This window comes from Thermoascus crustaceus, assembly GCF_041956765.1.
Source record: "Thermoascus crustaceus strain CBS 181.67 unplaced genomic scaffold VTN00scaffold_2, whole genome shotgun sequence".
Lineage (NCBI taxonomy): Eukaryota > Fungi > Ascomycota > Eurotiomycetes > Eurotiales > Thermoascaceae > Thermoascus > Thermoascus crustaceus.
The window spans coordinates 2,647,668-2,667,905 of record NW_027192528.1 but is presented as its reverse complement, the minus strand read 5'-3'; the positions used below and the strand labels follow the sequence as shown (position 1 = coordinate 2,667,905).

Here is a 20,238-nt window from a genome sequence, read left to right as displayed (position 1 = left end):
AGATATATCGACCTTATTCATTATACCTTTTTTCTCCTTTTTTTTTCGACGTTGTGAGAAGCAACGAAGCCCAAGACGGCCGGCCAGCTTCGCCCTCTTCTTATCTCTTCTTGTTTCTCTGGGCAACTAGGTACTAAAAAGCTTACGACGTTAAGGCAGGTGATTAGTTTACCTAATCACATAAGTACGCTGAACGTATGCAGCATCGTCATGTTGACCAACGATCCCCGCATCGTTTCGAGAGATATGTCGCTATGTATACATCGTATTGATAGACTTCTGGATATAGATCCACGGGTCCAGCAGCCGAACGCTGCAGCCCCGTCCCGAGCCCGGGATTGACCGACGCCCTGGTCCGGCCAAGGCCCACCGGCGGGCTTGGTGTCGATCTCGGCATGCTATTCTGCGGTTAAAGCAGCGTCCCTCGTAACGGCTACGGCTGAAATTCTTAAATATAGGAGGGTCGTTCAATTCAAAGTATGGACAAATAAGTATATACTAATGGCGGACTACAAAGTACAGAGCATCCTGCGCACTCCACGATTTCCACCGACAAGACAAATATAAATGATTGAAAAGAATTCAAGTACAGATACATGCCTCCAATCCATTCAGTCAGATAAATTCGAAAAAACAAACTTCGTGCGAACGTAGAGCAATGCGTGAAAATAAGCGAACGATATACTGCACTCACAAGAACAGGAAGACAAAATCCATGCCACCGCTCCGTTCCATTATAAAACGCCCCTCTAAACGCCGACGCTGGAGCTTGCTCGAATCGAATTCCAGGTTCTTTCGTAATCTTAATGTCCGTCAACAAAAATCAAGTCGAGCACAAGTAGCTGGAATTGGAAAGACACACCAGCATGTCTGAAAGCCTTTCAAATCGTGAGTCGTTCTTGATATCAAGCAGTCATCGTACGTTTCCCAATATCAGCCCCGCCAAAGAGCACCAGAACAATCTCATCGAGGATCGTGAACATCAAATGCATGTTCAACCGCTGGTTATTCATCGTGGCAAAGATTCTCCTCGCAGCTGCCTGGGCGTTGGCTCGCCCGACAACATTCCCTGCCATGTCGGGAATAAGCGTTGCAAGCAGGAGACTCGCTTCCGTACGGCTCCTGGATTTCTCCGACGGAGTCCGCACCTTGGGTTCGCGCAGTACGCCTCCAGGCCACATGGTATCCTTGGCCACGTTGACATAGCGAAGTAGAGCTTCGTCCTGCACCAACGACTTGGCACTTTCGCGCACCTTTCTTTCGATCGTTCCTCCCAGCAGTTGATGGAGGACCACCACAACAGCACGTCCGCGGAGCCAGTTATTGCCCTTGTTCAGTTCAAAGGCTTCGAGGAAGAGATCGCAGATGGGCTTGATAAAAGGCTCCAGCTCGCGATCTTCGAAAGCGTTAAGTTCCGCTTCCGCTTCCGCGGCAGACACGGCATCCTCGTTAGCAAGACCCGGATCGGGCGCAAGGAGCTGACTAGTGGCCGCAGAAATGAGATTCTGACCCGCAGCGGAGAGCTGATCCAACACCGTAATGTTTCCAAGGAAATCGTCCATGCCATCTGCGACCGAGTTGTAGATGCGGGTTACGATGTCTTTGGCCTGTCCCTCTGGGCGAGTGGCCTCTCCGTGGGGTAGAATGGCCTGTTGCGAGAGAAAGGCACGTAGATCCCGGCTCCGGCAGACCTCTGGGAGAAGAAGGAGCTTTTGCAGGTAGGCCTCCAGGGCTAAACGTCGCTTCTGTAGGAACTCCTTCTGGAATTTCATAACTACGCGTCGTCTAGGAAATTCCAGATGACGGACGGACGGGTACCTCATTCGGAGTTTTTGGTGCAGCTCATGGAACTCGCTATATCGGCGTGGAACGGCCCAAGTAGCGGCCGGCATCTGCTCTCCTGCATTTCTTTGTACCTCGATAAGATCTAAGAGGCAAAGTTAGTCGCATTGTCAAACAAAGACAAAAAGAATGGCCACCTACACATTACGAACTCCCGACCATCCTCCTCTTTGCCTACCATGATTGACTTGATTCTGACGGTCGACCGGCCGTAGAGACTGTTGTCGCTCTCCTGAATCATGTACTGCTGCCTCTGCATTTCCTTGCGCCGAATTTCACGCTGGATGCTGGACTTTGATTTGCCTAAGATTCTAAGCTCCGCTGTATTGTTCGTAAGCTCGGCTTTTCGAGTCAGCGCGTCAACTACAGACTCTTGCGCAATGAGCTTGTCTATGTCTTCTGTAAGAGCCGCAATGGCTTCCGCCAGACCGAGGTCTCCAGGTGCGGCTTCGTGTATTTCGTCTGCAGGGTCCTTCTCGTCTTCGTTCACCTCCGGGTCGGCATATTCATCTTCGATGAATTTCTCCTGGTCATCAGGGAACAGGTCATCGTCCGAAAATACCCCTAGTCGAGAGGAGGTGTCCACCAGCCCAAGTGAGGCAATACTTGGTTTGGGCTTTTCAGCAGGCTGAGGCTCGATCCGAGGAAAGTCTAACGAGCCTCGTGGTGGAAAGTCACTAACAGGCAACGGGGAAGGCGAATTCTTTGAATCATCCACCACCTTCCCATTCTTTGGCTGGTTTGTGATGATATCATTCAAAGCAGCCTCCATCGTTTCAATTACTCGACTTTGGTTTGCCTCACTATCTCCATTTTGGGATTCTCTGCTGATACTGTTAGTTGACATCGCAAGAGGATCGCTATCGTCGTCATCATCAAACAATGGGGCAGAACGTTCCGAATCAAACGACCGTCTTGGAAGATCACTGTCCTCAAAAAGCTTTCCTGAACTTCGGACGTCGCTGGATGAAAAAGCAGCCCTTCGTAGATCTTTTGGTCTCGAGCTACACTCGGATGCTGTACGGCTCAGAGGAGGTAGGGGCCGTCTGTCAGGTACATCCACCGCAGGGGAACGGTTCATTGTCCGCGGAGGCTCTGTTGGAGGGGCCGGATTCGAGGAAGCCTCATCGGATGCGAGATACTTATAGTAAAGGTCTGACTGCTTAAATTTGGGATAGTAGATGGTCTCCATCTCCTCCAAAACCGCAGACTGAGTGGTCAGGATCACAGTCCGTGCCTTGCGGTACTGCTCCGGAGTGGCCCTCTTTCCGGCACTCAGGAAGGTTCTTACAATCTTGCGAGATTCTTCCGGCACCTTGAACTCGGGCTTCGACAAATACGTCTCGCTAATAAGTGCCATATCATTTCTGTCTGTATCAGTCCAGGTCGTAGAGCTTGGCGATGTCTCATCCCCGAAGTCATCCTCCAAGGGGTTTCGAAAACCGTCAACGACTATCCAAAACTGGACCAGAGACATAAGACGTTGACGATCCATGAATTCCATGAAGTAAGAGAGCCCAGAAGCATTGTGCATCACATCCACCAAAGACGCTTCGTGCGGCCTCGAAGAGCTGTTGCGGCGGATATCAGGTGGTACAGTTGGACTCTGAGTAGCACCGCCAACAGCGGAGAGTTTAGCTACCTTCTGGTCCAGGACTCTTTTTCCTGTCTCTAGGCGTCGGAGGTAGACCTGGTCCTGACCATCAACCATGCTTTCTCGCTTCAGTTGACTTGCGACGTGAGCCCTGAACCGTCTTGCGTCGGAGAGGTTGTTACAACGTCTAATAGCCCGGACAAATCGTTCGAAGGACCGTTCAGAGTCGTTGGGCGCGAGTCTCGGAAATGCGTGCCCATGCCTTGATTTCGGAAGCGGTGATGCATGCTCATCTAAGGCCGCGCGAAGTTTCCGAACAGTCTTACGATCCTGGATGGCTGTCCGGCCGTAGGCTTCCATCAGCTGGTTCCAGGTATCCGGATCTGAAAGAATCATCACAACAGGGTGGAGAATGGCGCATGCGACAATCTCCCGTATCAAAACCGACACAGCACGGCTGTTGAGCAAACTTTCCGGGAGAAGCTGCGGCAGCAGACCAACGACGACCTTGCGGATATGTTCCTGTTGGACGAGTTTCTGATCGGAGAACGAGCCAGACGCCGCAGGGTGGAGCCTGCCTTCACGATACTTGCTCGCAATCGCAAGATCCAGCTCTTCTGATTCAGTCACATTCCGATTGAGATTCCTTCCGCGGACCGCTCTTTCCGCTATATCGAACTCCCTCAAATGCGTCGTCAAGATCGGCACGATTCGCGACACGATTATCGAAACCAGATCTTCGCTCAGTAGCCTGTCGCGGAGATTCCCGAGAGCTGTTCGTATTCCTCTATCCACCTCATTGACGAATATCGGGCTCGGACTGATGTTTCGATACCAGGATGAGATGAAGTCGCGGGACGCCAGTGCGAGAAGGTCATCGATAGCTTCGGATACGACAAAGGACTGGGGATAGAGCGAGGTCGTCTGATACACTGTGCTTTTGCGGTAATTCTCGACTTCCTTGTTCCAATGGCTCGGAGCCAGGAATGCGAGAGAAGAAGACAATGAGCGGCGTGCACCTGGGCCATGGCCTGGACTCCTGACTGTCAACAGCACCAGAGTGAGCAGGCCGACGGAGGTGCATGCAGCACCGAAGACGAAGGCATACCCGAGGTATCGAGCGAACGGCAGCCAGTGGACTACTAATCCCCAGGAGATAAATCCGCTGACACCGGCAAGGACGACATCTCGACGACTGAGGGCCATTCTCCCCGCGTGCGTTCTGGGGTCGGGAGCCCCATATCGAATTATGCCATGAAATTCATGGGAGGCTCGTGCACGATAGCCAGTGTTTCTGAGACGGATGCACTTATTCAGCAGGTGGGGAAAAGACAATGGAAACGAGGATGCTCAGGTACGGCCAGCTACTACCTGGGGAGTGGTCCGAGATAAGTTCGTAAGATGGGCGCCGCTGCATGTTGCCTGGGGCTCGTTCTGTCATGATACGCCGCGACGTTCGCTGGGGAACTTTGGTTGCTCCGAGGCCCGGCCTGAGGTTGTAGACAACGCACGTTCTACATCATTACAGCACAGACAGAGCGCTCTGTTGCGCTTTGTTGTGAGTTTGGTGAAGCTCCGAGCTTCTCAAAAGTATCTCCTCTTGGGGCTCGCTGGATAACGTCCAGCTGCTCGGGAATCCCGGCCTGAGCCCTGCAAGGGACAAAGCGCGAACAACTGCCACCTCCCTATCCGGAATATTGTAAACAGCTGCACGGGAAGTATCCTGTCCTCAGGAGAGCAACCTGTCAGAGACAAATACACGATCCGACAGATATGTCCTTTTAAACAGACGAATTCGATCGGGCTCTGACGCCAGATCCCGTGACCGACACCGCCCGAGGCCGAGCAGCTTTGCCGGTCACTAGTAAACGTCATTTGTTTTCCCCATCCCATGTTCTTCCGCTCGTCCACTTCATCCATCCTCTCCCTGACCACGACTGCCAGGACCGCCGTCAAGATGTCTGCCCAGACTGCCCTCGAGTTTCTCACCAACTACGTCGACTTCTCGCAGAAGAGTCTGCAAGGTATGCCATTGGTTGCCCAGACCGTAGCAAATCCGCCTCTTCTCCCTCTCACCCCCGGCCGGCCCTACTAACCGTGTACAGTCTCCGCACTGTCCATTGCGTTCAACCCGATCTTCTGGAAGTAAGAGATTTCTCCCTCCACGCCCTTAAGTAATTTCTACACGTAGAAATGTTCTTTCTAACCTCATTCTCTCGCCCAACGCAGCATTGTCGCCCAGACAGGTTAGTAGTCGTCAGCTTCTGCTGTCCTAGACAACAAGCCTGCCTTCACATGCTAACCCGGAGCCCTGAAAAAAAGAGTACCGCAAGCACTATCTCACCCGTATCTTCGGAAGCCCATACTATGGATGCTACTTCCTCGCGGTCACCATCTTCTCCTTGGGTATTCTCCGTGACCACCTGTACAACCAGGCCCTGAACGACCAGCCCGTCTATGAGCCCATCCACCAGCCTCTGGTCGCGTACGTCCTGTTTGCCATCGGCAATGTCCTCGTCCTGTCCAGCATGTGGGCCCTTGGTGTCACGGGCACCTACCTGGGTGACTACTTCGGAATCCTGATGGACGCTCCCGTCACCGGTTTCCCCTTCAACGTCTCTGGCGCCCCGATGTACTGGGGCAGCACCCTGAACTTCCTGGCTGTGGCTCTGTACAGGGGCAGCGTCGCCGGTCTTCTCCTGACCACTGAGGTCTTTGTCCTGTACTGGCTGGCTCTCAAGTGGGAGGAGTAAGTTCATTCCTTTTCTTTTCCCCTCCTATGCTTGTTACGCGAACATATAAAATTCGTTATCTATCCTCCAAAAGAAACAATCAGTATACTGACAAACGCACTCTCTCAGCCCCTTCACCGCCGAGATCTACGCCAAGCGTGACCGCGAGAGGGCCAAGAAGCAGGGCGGCAAGAGCCTTTAAATTCATCGCCCCCAAAAGTACAAGACAAGACAAAGAACAGCAGGCTTGCAAAAGGGTTTCAACATCCTCAAGCCATGCGTGCCGTGCCCATTATCACGGCCAAAAAGCAAAGCAAAAAAGGACAACAGACTGACCAGAGTCAGGATCTGCGGACGACAGAAATGAGTACGCTCTACATGATGCATCTTCAACGATCGAAATAAAAAAGAAAACTCAGGTTATTAGGTACCTAGATATACCCTTGCATGTCTAAAAGAAAATAGTCTGTCAATGTTATTGGAAAAGAGAAAAAAATTGGGGGAGGGTACTGGCGTTTCCCTTCACGTTGTGCTGCGTTGCATCTTTCTCGCTCTCTCTCTCTTCGGGAAAAAAAAGGCACATGATATTTGTACGATCAGAAACTGGGATGTGGTCATGACTTTTTCACACTCTTCGATGATCAGGCAAGTCAATGAGGAAAGATGCAGGGAAACGAGTCGAAAAACAAAAAGGCAAATGTACGACAATAGAAAAAAGAGAAAACTGCATGACATTCCTTCGTTTATATTATTATTCAAATAATAATAAAATCTTATTGAATTTATCTATTTATTTCATTTCTAGATATCTGGCTCTGCCATATAGCACTGAAAATACATTGTATGCATGGAATTTATGTACATATCCACGTCCCGAGACCCCGACAGCATTGGAAGAGGATAGACAGATAGACATACACAAATTGAACCAGACCCAAGCAAGACTTGCTGGTATGGTATCAAAAGAAAAGGTGCGAGCAAAGGAAGGAAAGCAAGAGGAATTAGCACACACAAAACGCCATGAAACTCCACGCTGCCGCTGCCGCTTTCCGCCGTCATTATTTGAATGAAGGAAAGGACTTGAAGGAATAAACAGCCAGCAGACGAAGACGAAAGCCTTGACTAGGACCGAGTGTACATCGCCGGCGGGGCCGTTTCTGTTCTGCACAATCTGCAAACCCAGCCACCATCATGATCTAAAGCCACGTACAAAAACATCTAGACCCGGCGCTGGGCGGGGGTGATGCCCTAGCTGCTTGTATAGATTCATAAAAAAAAACAGCCGTCCGTCTCTCCAATTACGAGCATAAACACATAGATGGCTGATAGATAAGTAATATACCGGACGCTCGTCAGAGTCGTGAGATTCGACGCCGTAACGCACAGAAGGGGAATAAAGGGGGAAAGCAGTGCGAGGAGGGAATAGAGACAAGACAAGAAAGGTCCACTTCCAGAGAGACGCGGATCATTGTCTTCTCCCCCTTCCTCTCTTTGTGGTTCTGCCCTCATCGACTTCAGCCTCATCCTCGTCGGCGCCTTTCTTGAGATCCTCGCCTTCCGCGAGTCCCCACTTCTCCCGGTCATACCAATCCTCGCCGTCGCTCATTTCACCGACGTGTCCTTCTGCCTTACACCATTCAAACACGTCGTCCTTCATCCGGCAAGCTCTGAGTAGCGATTCCAGCATATGTTCAAAGCCCCGCACTGTCTCCTCCTGCTTCTGGATGTAAGACCAGAGCAGGCGCCGCGTCTCTTCAGCCTCATTAGGAGGCAGGCCGAAATTAACATCTGGGCGTATGGAATCAGGTACGAGGAAGAGCGGATGTGCGGGCGGTATTGAGTTGGCGGTCTCTGCGGAAGGAGAAGATGGTTGGCTCGAGACGTCATGTCCTTGTTGCGGGTGACTGGCATTCGCTTGGGCGCGCGTGGTCATCCGTCGAGGAGGTTCAGGTGAAGAGCCGTCGTGCATCTCTGTATCATTGTCTTGTTCGTCGTTCGGTTGATCCTCAGTCTTATATTCGAGATTGGAGGCAGTAACCGTAGACCCCTCGCGTATAGTCTCACCAACCTCTTGCTTTTCTTCGCTCTTCGCTGCTTCATGTGGCTGAGGGGGTCGGGCTTTATCAGCTGCTCCATTTGATGGCTCAGCACCATCAGGCCGTGCTTCAGGACCGCCGTTCTCAGAATGGGGTGGAAGATCTTCGACTGTCACTCCAACATTTTCAGACTTCAGCTTCTTTGCATCATCCTCATTCATATCTTCATCGGCTTTGTCTCCATCTTTCGGAGCATCTATCATCTCAACATCCTCAGCAGCCCGCTGAGCCTGCCCCTCATCCTGAGGTGCCTCAGGTTCGTTCTGGGGAACCTTCCCTGAAGGCGATTCTTGTACTGCCTCTTTGTTATTCCTTGACAATCCAGCTGTCGACGGTGAAGCCATTTTACTCTGTCCATGTCGACTAGCGGGTGAAATGTGCCCGCCATTGACGCGCCTCGGCTCGAAGATAAATCTATCTTCCGGGGTCTCTACCATTCCACACGGCATCCAGCGACAATCTCCAAGGAATTGCCGATGTAGATTCCTAGCGCGCCAGAGGAGGATGCGTTCCTGATGGAGCTTGTGTTCGATAGACTTGGTCATGGTTCGGAGGGCCTTGGATCTGTACGGCTCTGACATTGAAGGGTGTGTGGGGAGTTCGGAGGGGTGTTTCAGAGGGCAGAGAAGTTCTACGCAGATGAATAATGCCTGTCAGTTCCTTTCCTCGGGAAATTTGAGTGGGTAGTATATACGAACGTTCAAGCGCAATCTCTGAGAACGGATTTTCCTCCGCCGCAGCGGCGTCCGCCTCAGAGTCCACATCATCCTCCTCGAGCTCGTCCCCTTCCGAGTCATATCGGGGTGGGTTGCGTTGCAGAATGTATCGTGTGTAGCCCGCATGCTCAATTTTCTGTGCGAATCCATCGCGCCCCGTGTCAGTCTGTGGTGCTGATCGCCAGCGGGGTAGACATTGAAATAAAACAAGGAACTCGAGACTAGCAGACGTACCTCTTTGTATAGCTCTTGTGGATTTGTAAAGCCTAGCGCCCCCTCATGGACGTGCTTTGCATTCGCCCTCAGCTTGTTACCTCGGTTCGTGGGCTGGGTGATAGGTTCGTCGGGACCGGAATCTGGAGGATGTTAGAGAGCTCATAGCAGACAGAGATAAGAAAAAGAAATCTTACAGTCATTTTCTCGGCGTAAGGCTCGCTTGAGGCCCACGATCGTATCGGCGATCAGGGCAGCTTGCGCCGCCATGGCGACAGGGCGACGATGGTGGACAGGCAGGAAACAAGCTCAACAGGCAAGGCCAGTTCCGGACCTCAGGGATCCGATTTGGCTTTCCTCAAAATAGAATTTCAGTTAAATGGTACGTATGAGGATACAATGAAGCAGTGGCAAAGAGACAAAGCTCTTCACGGTAATGATGCTGAAGGGAGGGACAGAAACAGTCAGGTCGACAATTGCTCCATGACCAGAACCGGCCGGGCGACGCTCTCTCTCCGCCTGACGGAATCGCGCGTTGCTGAACGGGCTGCGGGAAAGGATCGCCGCCGCCCAGTGGCACTAGTCTACTTTGGGATAAATCACTACGCAGCTTTTGATTAGGGTTAGTCACATGACTAACACTCCTGATATCTACAGTAGATTGCGAGCACCGCAACGCTTTCTATAGGCAGGTTTTGAAAGGGCCTTCTCCTTTTTTTGTTTATCCAAGATTGTTCATTATACTTCTTGCTGAATAAAAGTTTTATGAAAATTTTTGAAGTATCTGGCCAGCTATATTGCTTTTGTCGATCAGAGTATCTAAGATCATATGATTGTCATCTACACCGGGGGCATACTGAGACATCATGCGTCGCGCCAATCAATCAGTAAATCATGTAGCTTCATCTCATCATCATTGTCAAACCATCCCAAGTCAACCGAGAGTAAGTCTGCTCGCATGCAAAGGGTTATGCCTGGCTCATCCATCAGCATCCACCCAGACCGAAATACCCTTCTTGTCCATCCGCATCCCTCCTGTGGGAAGGACCCGAAGCGTCTTGTTGAAATATGTGTCCACCACGACAAGCTGCGGCTGAATCCACTGGCCCCGCTTGGATGACAGCAGGTTGTAACGCACTGTGTGTCTACTCAATGGGACAAGCTGGATAACGGTCGTCTTGGGCCCACTAAACGCGAACTGCTCGCTAGCCTCCATGGTCAGGCTGAAGGTCAGGAAATGCATTGACGGATTTTCCAGAGTGTAGTCGAGGTGGATGAATCCAGGGAGGGTGTCCGATGGTGTCGCAGAGGCAAGGACGCGGGGCTCGCCCATAGGCACGAGGAAGCGTGGCATTGCGAGTGAGGTAGTCGTGGCAGGGTTGCGATCCGAGGCTGAATCCGTGTCATCAGTATCCGGGCGTCGCCATCGGATATCCAGCGACAGGCTCAGTGCTGCGGACCGTCGATCCTCCAGGCTGAGCTTCTGAATATTGATCATGAATTCAGACTCACGGAGTTCTTCAGGAGCAATCTGCGGCCTTTCTGGACTTATCAGGATCTCAGGGCTTATATCGCAGATTGCACCGCCGTGGATTCCACTTAAGGCCAAGGACACGTTCTCGATAACGAGAGGCTCCAGGGCGAAGGAGACCATTTTGGCATTGAGACACCACTTCTGCTGCAATCCATTTGGCTTAGTGCCTGAGCCGTCCTCTTCAGAGTCATCATCGACTCGGAAGAAATTCGGCCAGGGTTGCGGGTGAAGGCGGGGCAGGAACTCGTAATTGGCTTCGAAGGGTCTGATGAATGATATGTCAACGGTTACAGTCTTCAATATTGGCGTTTCAACATCGGAGACGAGATAATACAGTGCAGATATTTCAAGCTCGTAGTCGAATGCGTCGATAGTATTAGAAAGAATGATTGAAAGATTCGTGCTCGTGGAACTCGCCATCGTGCCAATCGAGCGCTTTAGAAAATGGCGCTCTCCTTCAGCCGGAGAACTAGTTGTAGTATCTGTGTTTTCGGATGCAGTCAAATCTCCATCAGCCCAAGAGAGCTTGGCCACGGATTCCGGGCGCCCAAACAGTCGTATTTCCGTTGAGACCTCCGCTGTCTCCTCTTCCTCGTTGTGAATGCAAACATCGAGAACAACTCGTTCATTTGTGTAATAAGTTTCTCTGAGGTTAGGGGTCGTGATGCGGATCTTAGGGGGCTTTGGCAGAATTTTGCACACGCCAGGATTACGATCCCTGCCAACTTTCTTTGGTCTTGGTCCTTTTTGGGTATCTCGCCACCAGAGGAACTCCCTATGGTCTTGATCCGTGATGGAATACGCGAGATCGAACTTCTCCTCTTCCATTATCAGGGTAATCGACGCAATTTTGGCTTCTCCAGCCTCTCGAGGAATAGATGTCAAGTTGAAGGCCTTGGTCTGAGAAGGTCCGAATGTTAGGTCGGTCATTCCAACCATAGATACCAGCCCGCCGGTGGCAGACTGTAGCATCGAAGAATCGGTTGAGATGGTAGAGTCACGTAAAGAAACAGTGAGTATCTGGCAAGGCGCCGTGACATTAGGTTCGGCGTTCTGATCAGATTGCAATTTGATTGGACGAAGGCTGCCCTCGAAGACGACTTTCACTTCGGAGAGAGCAATGGGAGACGACCCGGGGTGGGCAGATGATGCAATGACAAGCTGGACCCGTAGGGGCTCGCCGACATTTCCTTCGGACTTCTCAAAGACAAGCGATGCAGTAACTACTTAGGATCAGTGATCTAGTCGCAGTCCTTGCATATTGGATAAAACTTACGGCACGAAACAACATCCTGCGCTCTGAGGGCAACTGCAGGTTTGGGTTTCTCAACCGGGAGGCTCTCAAGACTCTTATGAATGTTGTATTGCCAACCATGCCGCGGATGGAAAACTGCAACAGATAAATTAGAAAACAGAAAGAGATCATGCGCCAAGGAAGATGATCTCACCATGATTGAGTAATTCCCAGTCTACCCGTATTATCGTTTCACTGTCCTGTAGTCGAAGGGCGCACTCCCGCAAGGCCCAAGCAAATTCTTCCATTAATTCCCACCATCCAGCCGACCGCCAGGTCAAAGACGGCCATAAAGGTCGGAGTATATTGTGCGCTTCATACCATGAGCCAACTCGCATGTACTCCTTTGCTATTTCCAGACTCAGACTCTCTGACTTCCTGATTTGACCCCTCTTTGAAAATTCCTCCAAGGAAGCTTTCAAGGTATTCAGGATCAAGCTGGAATGATCGAATCCCTCCCGCCCAGCTTGAGGCGCTTCAACATGTGTTTCTGGAACCAGGTATGTGTCGTACAAATAGGATTTACTTGCTATTTGAGAGGCCGGAGACAGTCCAGGCGGGTTTCGATCCTCCTCCGGAATCTGTTCTGCAAGCGCCCTTCGAAGCATGGAATGCTTCGCGGACCGATGCAACCAGTAGCCCTCATGATGGAGCAGTTCCCAAGGGAATAATCTCTCGCCTGTTGGGATGCTTTTCTCTGCCGGAACAAATATGGACTCTTGGATTCTAGACCCATCTTTGAGGATATCAGGAGAAGAAAAGTTGGGTATCTGGGCGCGGGATACAAGTTGTGCCATCACAGTAGACCATCTGGCTTCCCAAGCTTCCCATCCATAATTCTTCGTTCCTTTGCCCCGGCGGTTAATGATGTCCTGCGTGCGAATCCTGTGGTCGACCCATGATCGCACTGCGGTGGTAGTCTGTCCGTGCCAGAGCAGGCAGCGGATAATCCGTATGGCGAGAACATCAGCCAGCATGCGAGCGTCATTGAACCTTGGATTCCAGCCCGCAATGGTCTCGAACACCTCCTGCCCAAAGAGAGTGTCGTATGCACTCTCATAATTTCGGCAGGCTGCATCCATCTCCTGGCGAAATTCAGCAAAAATCCCAAGCTTAAATTCGTAGCGAACATTCCAGCCCTGCTGTGACAATGTCTGAGATGTCCCAGTCGTAGGCGGAGCTGTTGGTGGAGGGATACTCCCCCGATTCCGCTTCCGCCTTGCATGCTTGGAGAGATCCCGGTAGTATTCCACAATGGATGGCTGCAATGATGACAGCAGTGATCTAACAAAGTCCTTTAACTCGACTGGGGTGAAGTCTGAAGGTATAACAAAAAGGGACCTTGGATCTAAATTTGTAGCTCTCCGAATACTTTCTACTCGCTCGTCGTTATCTCCTGGGTAGCCGCCCTCACCCTCTTCGGTTAGAAAGACGACTATGAAACGAGTCTTGTATCCGGAAGACGCCCAGTCGTTCTTCAGCGTGTTAATCTCTATCTTGAGTTGGTTATCGCAAAGGGAGCTCATGTTTGGATCTGAAGTGAACAGGAAAAAGTTCACAACGGCGGCAGGGACCAGACTCTGGTGTTTCGTGACCCATAGCGGCGTCAGCAGTCCATCTGGGAACGTCGGAGATCTAGGCGTCAATGGCGAGATCGGTGAATGGAGGTTTAGAAGGGACGTTGTCGTTGGACTTGTGGGAGGAGATGATGGTGGAGGATCAGCTTTGCGGGGAGGAAGTCTGTAGGACTGTATACCAGTTAGTCAGAATTACCACCGACATATCAGATTTCTTGCATTCATGTATGCTTTGTGGTCGCAGGATCCCATATTCTGGTGCATTGAGTCTGCAATTTCCTTCTGATATGCCCATATCTTTGAACGCGTATGCGGAGAGCTTAGGGCACCGTGCAACTCTCACCCGATGGGGTGCTAACCTACCCGTCCAACGCTCTTCAGTCTGAATCCAATTCTACCGGACCTCTCAATATCATTCCTAGAATTCCAGGGTGCCTCCGACGCATCTTCCTCCAACAATATCCGTCGCAGCTCCTCCGCCACTGGCCCGCTCAGCGGCGGAAAGTCCGAGGATATCTTAGTTCCCTTCTCATGAAGGAGGGGGTACTGAACCCCGGATGGTTCAGTCTCATCTTCGACATCCGCATCTAGACCGGAGAGCAGGATGAAGGGGAGGTTGTGGGTAACGTAGTCTTCGGGATAGGCGTCCATTACGGACTACAATTAGGTGCTTTGAGGGGCGCAGGTCATCGCATGTCCGAAACGTGTGGCTCGGTGCCTCCACGCTCACCGGAGGGGGTTATCGCCGCTCTGGAGCCGAATGTGCAAGATAGACGCCGTCAGGGATCTGATATGACCTTATCCAGGCTCATGAATGCTCAAGCAGGTGGGCCTGGACTGTTGTTTGGTCAAACCAGACGTTGTTCTTTAACGGTGCATTCAAGCCACAGTGCCAAGCCTGGCATCGGTGGAACCACATCAACGTGATGCTTTGCTCCGAGGGGCCCAACGCTAATCCAGCACTGGAATCCAATCCAAAAATCAGATTACAAAAAGGCAAAAAATGATTCTTCACGATATATTATTTTGGATGGAAATGCAATTCATAAAGTGGCCCAAGCACTTTTTATTGCTCCAGGACTGTTTGTCTATCTTTAGACTATGTCTGCTAGGTGTCTATGACTATATATTTTGCGCTTACTGGCTAGGTATGATGTCCCTACGGATTAATTAAGTACGGGTTGTATATCAACTTTTTAACTATATCAGGAAAGGCCTAGGAAAGACTTACGATATATCTGATCTAGATAACAGTGCGCTGTCCCCTCCTCGCTGAGTCTTTGCGTGGTACTTCTTTCGAGAAACTCCGGCAGCTCTACTTCAGAATTTGTGCTTGTTACACGGTGCTGTGGACTCTGAGCTTGACGACGTTAGGAGGATCAGGAATTCACGGAGTGTTCGTGCAATACTACATACAGGTTTAACAAAATTCTGCTACTACATACTGGCTGGATGCCATGGCGTGATCGACTTGAATCAGATGCATGAGTCTGAGTCCTGACCCTGGAAAATGTCTCTACATCTATCAGTGCGAAGATCGTACGTGGTAGGATATGCATGCCTTGTGGTGCCAGCTGTCTATATTTATTTTATAGTCCATATGTATTCGATCCTTTGCAAGAGAACAATCAATTTCACCTGATTATCATGTTGACCACCAATACACATAGCCGGGTACAGTATGTTCGTCTCAGATGAAGGCTGCACGACAACAGCAAACGAGACTCCTGGGAATCATGTGGGTTTCTGTTATTCTAATTACTGGTAATTTTAATCTATCCCTTCCCCTTTTCAACAAATGTCGCACAGACTGTCTTTGATGCAGATCAAGGAGGATACTGTACACTAACAAGTGGTCAAAAACCGTTTGGGTTAAGGTTCTCAAGCTGGGCACAGGAGGCCGAGCAAACTGGGCCGACAGATTACTGGGACATCCTGTAAGGCTGTCTGAAATCGCCAGGAAAAAGTCCGCTGTTAGTGCTACGCCAATGCAACTTGCCTCGGAAGCTAAATCGCGCCGGGCAGTGCATGCCGGGTGTTCCTCTCCATAAGTCAAATGGGGGATAACGATAAAGCTGCGCAAGTTTCAACAGATTATTTTGATCACGGAACTCAGCGCAAAGACGTATGAGATAAGATCCATGAGAGATCAACTTTGCAGGTTCGACAGCTGCAGCCCCACCGCCGATGCAGGGGTTGAATTCAGACTAGAGTTCGAGTCTTCGAGATCATATGACAGATGCAAACTGTCCAATCACCGGATGCGGTGTCAATACAGTAACATCACCTCCAGATAGAAGGGCGAGGAACAAAGGACGCTCGTATCGGGCGCGGATCCAAGCGTCTCGCAGCATACCGTGGGCGTTGGCTTGGTGGGCGTTCAGGCTGGCCAGCGACCAACTCCAGGGCCCACGCGGCATCCGCCTGGCCGCCGGTGCTGCCGTCGAGCGCTGTGTGTGGCCCGCCTGCGAGGCCCCTGAAGCTCGGATCTGCCTGTCATCTCTCCCTGACTGGCCGCGGTGCGCTGCGAGCCACGCCCAAACAGCATCGCCAGCCCGCGCTACAGTATCAATCTCTCATTTCCCTCCTCGGGTGCGAGCGCGCCTGGCCCTCCTTGACCTTATTCATGCCCGTGTCTCCTGTCGTTATTTCTCTCCTCTTTGTGAACCTGGTCGTCTGCGCCTTTTCGTCTCTTGCTTCGTCGGTTTGACCTTCTGTCTTTTCTGTGATACCCTTTTTGTCTCTACAGTACTTTTTTCCTCCGGATTCTGGCCCCGCGTTGCCTGTTCCCCTGGATACCTCCCGTCTGCAAGGGATCTCCCAAAAGGGAAAAGGGGCGCTCTGTGGTTGTCTTCGGCTGAACTTCTGATCGCCGAAACTCTCTTTTTGCAGGCTTGGATGTGAACTGCGACTGCATACGAGAGATCATGCAGCCCTCGTAGAGCCCGCCTCGCATATTTCTCTGCCCTGATCCCGCACCGCGGTGCCGTCCCAAGCCCGTGACTTTGCAATTACGCAGTAATCCGTGGTCAACGGACGCGATGGAGCAGCCCGAGGGCTCCTCGTCCTCTACTGCCCCGCGCAATGCGCAGCCTCCTCCGAGCTCGCGGCGGCGACCGTCCCTCCCATCGCGCTCGACGAGCGCTCCGGGCCATCGCTCTGCGAACCGTGTCAACGTCCCTCCAGCCTCCCCGGAAGTCATCTCGTCTCTGATCTCATCCCTGTCCGCCATCTCCACGCCCGCCCAGAATCACTTTGATAGTCTCCCCAACATCGGGGCGCAGACGACAGCTTCCACCCCCAATGTCCCGCAGACTGAATCGCCACGGGACCATCCACGCAGAGGCCGTACGAGTCGCAAGCCGTCGCAAGACAATGGATTTGGCATGGACTACGGTGCATACAAGGCTCCTGAGGAGAGCGCAGATGGTCCGCTCTTGCACCCCGATGATGCCGCCATTGCCCCCATCATTCGAATGGCCAAGGCGCCTTCCACCGCCTGGTCGAAATCGAGCACGGGACGCGACGCTTCACCAATGAGACCGGGCTCCCGGGGATCGCATGCCTCTTCTCGCGCGCCGTACGAGGAATTCTCCGGCTTTGGAATAATCAGTGCGGAGCCTGGCCCACGTGCTTCCACCGCCGTCAGCATCGCCTCCTCGAGCTCTGGAGGAAGAAAGAGCCTCAAAGGCCAATTTGGACTGTTGAAGAAAGCGTCTCGTGAATTCGTGCAGGAAAAGGAAACAGACCGCTTGAGAAAATCAAGCAGCTATAACGATAGCGTCAGGCCGAGTGTGTCGCGCGGCAGCAGAGCCAGCTTGCGCTCCATGCACTCCATGGCTGATTTGACTGAAGAGGCCGGGCCTAGTTCTGACGTCACGGAAAAACCAAAGGAAGAAGCCAGACCAGCCTCGGTTGACTACCACAGCCCGCTGCAACTGAATGGAGATGCGTTAAATGCTAGCCCAGGTGGTATAGGTAGTGGCAGGATTATCCCCACCCGGGAGTCGTCATTGCGGCATAGCTACAGTAGTAGTTCAAACAAAAAGCGCAGATCTGCTCGTCACAGCCGGTTCTCATCCACGGGAAGCAAGGACTTGAAGCTTGAGAGTGATATCGCTGAAGTTAGCCAGGAGGCAGAGCAGGTCACAAAGAGGATCGAGGAACTGAAGGAGCAGCAAAAGAAGATCAAGTCTGAACTGGAGATTGACAATACACCAGGCAAACCTAGACGTTCAGCGTCACATCCCCGGCCACAAATGTCGCGGACATCCAGTGAATCACAGTCTAACCACTTGTCGCGGAATGTTGAAGCCTCATTGAAGGTCGTTGAAGAGCTTAACCTGGGTCTGCAGGATGAAAGCGCGCCTGCTCCTGCAGTTCTGACAGGCAAAAGTAGTAAAAAACGGAACAGTGGACCTCTTGCATCAAGAACAGCCAATATTCAACCTCAATCTTCAGATCACTTGGATAAGAATCGTTCTAAACGGTCATCGGACCCTGCAGCGGGAACAAAGAGTCACAAACGCACCTCATCTGGTCCTCTCTCCCCACGTCGCAGGTCAATGACGGAGGAACGGCCGTCTAGTGCTGATTCAATTGATGACGCTGTGAATGCCTACATCCATTCTCCAAAGCTGACCCAAAGAGTGTCCCATCCACAAACGGGTCGTACGATAGCGTTTTCCGAAGTTGGAGATCCAAAGGGCCATGTTGTTATCTGCTGCCTTGGAATGGGACTGACGAGGTATCTGATGGCATTCTACGATGAATTGGCTCGGACTCTGAAGCTTCGTCTTATCACGCCTGACCGTCCTGGTGTGGGAGAGAGTGAGCCTTGCATGGATGGATCAGGCACCCCACTGAATTGGCCTGGTAAGTATCTTGCTGATCTGAATGATATGTTCAGTCATTTTCTTAACATTCTGTAGACGACGTTGCAATTATTTGCAATTCCCTGAGGGTCACGAAATTCTCGATGCTTGCGCACTCTGCTGGAGCCATATATGCTTTAGCAACAGCCCTACGGATGCCGCAACATATTCGTGGTCGCCTTCATCTTCTGGCTCCCTGGATACCTCCATCCCAATTGTCAAGCATGGGTACTCACAAAGAACCGGTGCCGGCCAATGCCGTTCCTTACTCTCAAAGAATTTTGCGTGCTCTTCCTACGCCAATTCTTAAGGTCGCCAACTCTAGCTTTATGAGTACCACTAGTGCTAGCATCACCAGCAGTTTACCAAAATCCCCTCGAAAGAGTAAGCGGAAAGGTGGTGGCAGGGACCTCCCCGCCCCTGCTTCAACAGAAACGTCATCCAGCTCAGACGCTACTCAACCCCGCGCTTCCCATGGTGGTGATCAAAAGATCTCATACAACGCGCAGTCTTCCGCTACGTGGAACCAAGCAGATCCGAAGGCGGAGGGTACTGCGAGTGCGACTGCAGCGTTAACTGCGCAGGACCGTGAACGTCAAAGCGATTTTGACAACAGACTCACGCACAAGATATGGGAGTTGGCGACGACCAATGCGAACCCGGCAGTTGACCTGCTGATCTGTCTGGAGCGAAGACAGACGATTGGCTTCCGGTATGTTGACATCAACAGAGCGGTTGTAATCCACCATGGAAGCAGAGATACTCGCGTCCCTGTCGATAACGTCAGGTGGCTGGGCAAAACGATGCGACGATGCGAAGTCAGGGTCTTGGAGGGCGAAGGTCATGGCCTAATGGCATCGGCGGTCGTCATGAGTAATGTGCTGACAGAGATCGCGAAGGAATGGGATGACTGGACGACGGTGGTCCGGGGAAGGCGGGAAGGCCGCAGTGCGACTATCTCTTCACGAACGGGAATTACGGTATAGACCTGGGTTACGTCTGACATCAATCCCAATGGTCAACGATTTCGAACAGGCAGATCAATACAGCTGTCTATGTAACATCATCATGATCGTGCATTCAGTGTTCGGCGGCAAGACTTCACATGTGGGCGTTGGGTGTATGCCATAAAAGAAGACACGACAAAACGAATTTACATATACCACTTTATCGCGCTTTCCTCTATTTCGATCGATTCGACTTCTGCTATATTATAATCGTCTTTCATGCCGGCCGGCTCGATCTTATGACACACACTCTGCCCGACTTCGGCTATGCCGCTGCTGGTTTTGCGGCATGCAGCCTTTTCTCCCTCCTTTTTCTTTTTCGTTTCGAATTTCCCGATGTATCTATCACTTGCTGGGCCCTTCTCTCGCTGCATGTACATGTCGATGCGCATCCTGACTAATGCCTTTTACTATTGCGTTAATTCTGCTACCTATTCGATACCTCTTAGTGCTAGACTGATGACTAGTTACCACATTCTAATTCATTTTTCTCGCCAACCGCGGTAATTAGCCTCGGACTGGCAACACGCACATATGCTGTAGCAATTAAGTATTTATGAGACAAAGAGAGGTCATACATGTGTGAGGTATGACTGTCAACATAAGATACTTCCATAGCAGCATCATTGATTTAGGTAAGCTCGGTAATATCCTGAAATATTATAATGAAGGGAAACTTTAGATCGAGAGTCTACGGGTAAAGCGCCTTATTTGGTATGGGCCCGTCGAACTAATACAATATTCTTCTGCCATGGTGTT

At 51.4% G+C, this 20,238-nt stretch overlaps 7 protein-coding genes across 7 annotated transcripts; 3 read left to right on the top strand and 4 right to left on the bottom strand.

Annotated features, from left to right (window-relative positions):
- Nucleotides 1–905: 905 nt before the first annotated feature.
- On the bottom strand, nt 906–4,642 carry VTN00DRAFT_4515 (uncharacterized protein; the record flags this gene model as incomplete). Its single annotated transcript, XM_069430951.1, has 2 exons — nt 906–1,927; nt 1,984–4,642. 2 exons carry the CDS (start codon nt 4,640–4,642, stop codon nt 906–908), a joined length of 3,681 nt encoding a protein of 1,226 aa, XP_069290035.1.
- A 685-nt stretch (nt 4,643–5,327) lies between these two features.
- VTN00DRAFT_4514 (uncharacterized protein) lies at nt 5,328–6,370 on the top strand (the record flags this gene model as incomplete). The annotated part of the gene is made up of 5 exons (XM_069430950.1): nt 5,328–5,460; nt 5,542–5,581; nt 5,666–5,682; nt 5,759–6,185; nt 6,298–6,370. 5 exons carry the CDS (start codon nt 5,328–5,330, stop codon nt 6,368–6,370), a joined length of 690 nt encoding a protein of 229 aa, XP_069290034.1.
- Nucleotides 6,371–6,372: 2 nt separating this feature from the next.
- VTN00DRAFT_4513 (uncharacterized protein) lies at nt 6,373–6,751 on the bottom strand (the record flags this gene model as incomplete). The annotated part of the gene is made up of 2 exons (XM_069430949.1): nt 6,373–6,542; nt 6,679–6,751. The coding sequence occupies 2 exons, from the start codon at nt 6,749–6,751 to the stop codon at nt 6,373–6,375; spliced, it is 243 nt and encodes an 80-aa protein (XP_069290033.1).
- An 882-nt stretch (nt 6,752–7,633) lies between these two features.
- On the bottom strand, nt 7,634–9,463 carry VTN00DRAFT_4512 (uncharacterized protein; the record flags this gene model as incomplete). Its single annotated transcript, XM_069430948.1, has 4 exons — nt 7,634–8,895; nt 8,963–9,116; nt 9,215–9,336; nt 9,391–9,463. The coding sequence occupies 4 exons, from the start codon at nt 9,461–9,463 to the stop codon at nt 7,634–7,636; spliced, it is 1,611 nt and encodes a 536-aa protein (XP_069290032.1).
- Nucleotides 9,464–10,172: 709 nt separating this feature from the next.
- VTN00DRAFT_4511 (uncharacterized protein) lies at nt 10,173–14,249 on the bottom strand (the record flags this gene model as incomplete). The annotated part of the gene is made up of 4 exons (XM_069430947.1): nt 10,173–11,950; nt 12,004–12,117; nt 12,176–13,769; nt 13,962–14,249. The coding sequence occupies 4 exons, from the start codon at nt 14,247–14,249 to the stop codon at nt 10,173–10,175; spliced, it is 3,774 nt and encodes a 1,257-aa protein (XP_069290031.1).
- A 1,405-nt stretch (nt 14,250–15,654) lies between these two features.
- Nucleotides 15,655–16,308, top strand: VTN00DRAFT_4510 (uncharacterized protein; the record flags this gene model as incomplete). Its single annotated transcript, XM_069430946.1, has 2 exons — nt 15,655–15,723; nt 15,892–16,308. The coding sequence occupies 2 exons, from the start codon at nt 15,655–15,657 to the stop codon at nt 16,306–16,308; spliced, it is 486 nt and encodes a 161-aa protein (XP_069290030.1).
- Nucleotides 16,309–16,639: 331 nt separating this feature from the next.
- VTN00DRAFT_4509 (uncharacterized protein) lies at nt 16,640–19,458 on the top strand (the record flags this gene model as incomplete). The annotated part of the gene is made up of 2 exons (XM_069430944.1): nt 16,640–18,473; nt 18,530–19,458. The coding sequence occupies 2 exons, from the start codon at nt 16,640–16,642 to the stop codon at nt 19,456–19,458; spliced, it is 2,763 nt and encodes a 920-aa protein (XP_069290029.1).
- Between the last annotated feature and the right edge of the window lie 780 nt (nt 19,459–20,238).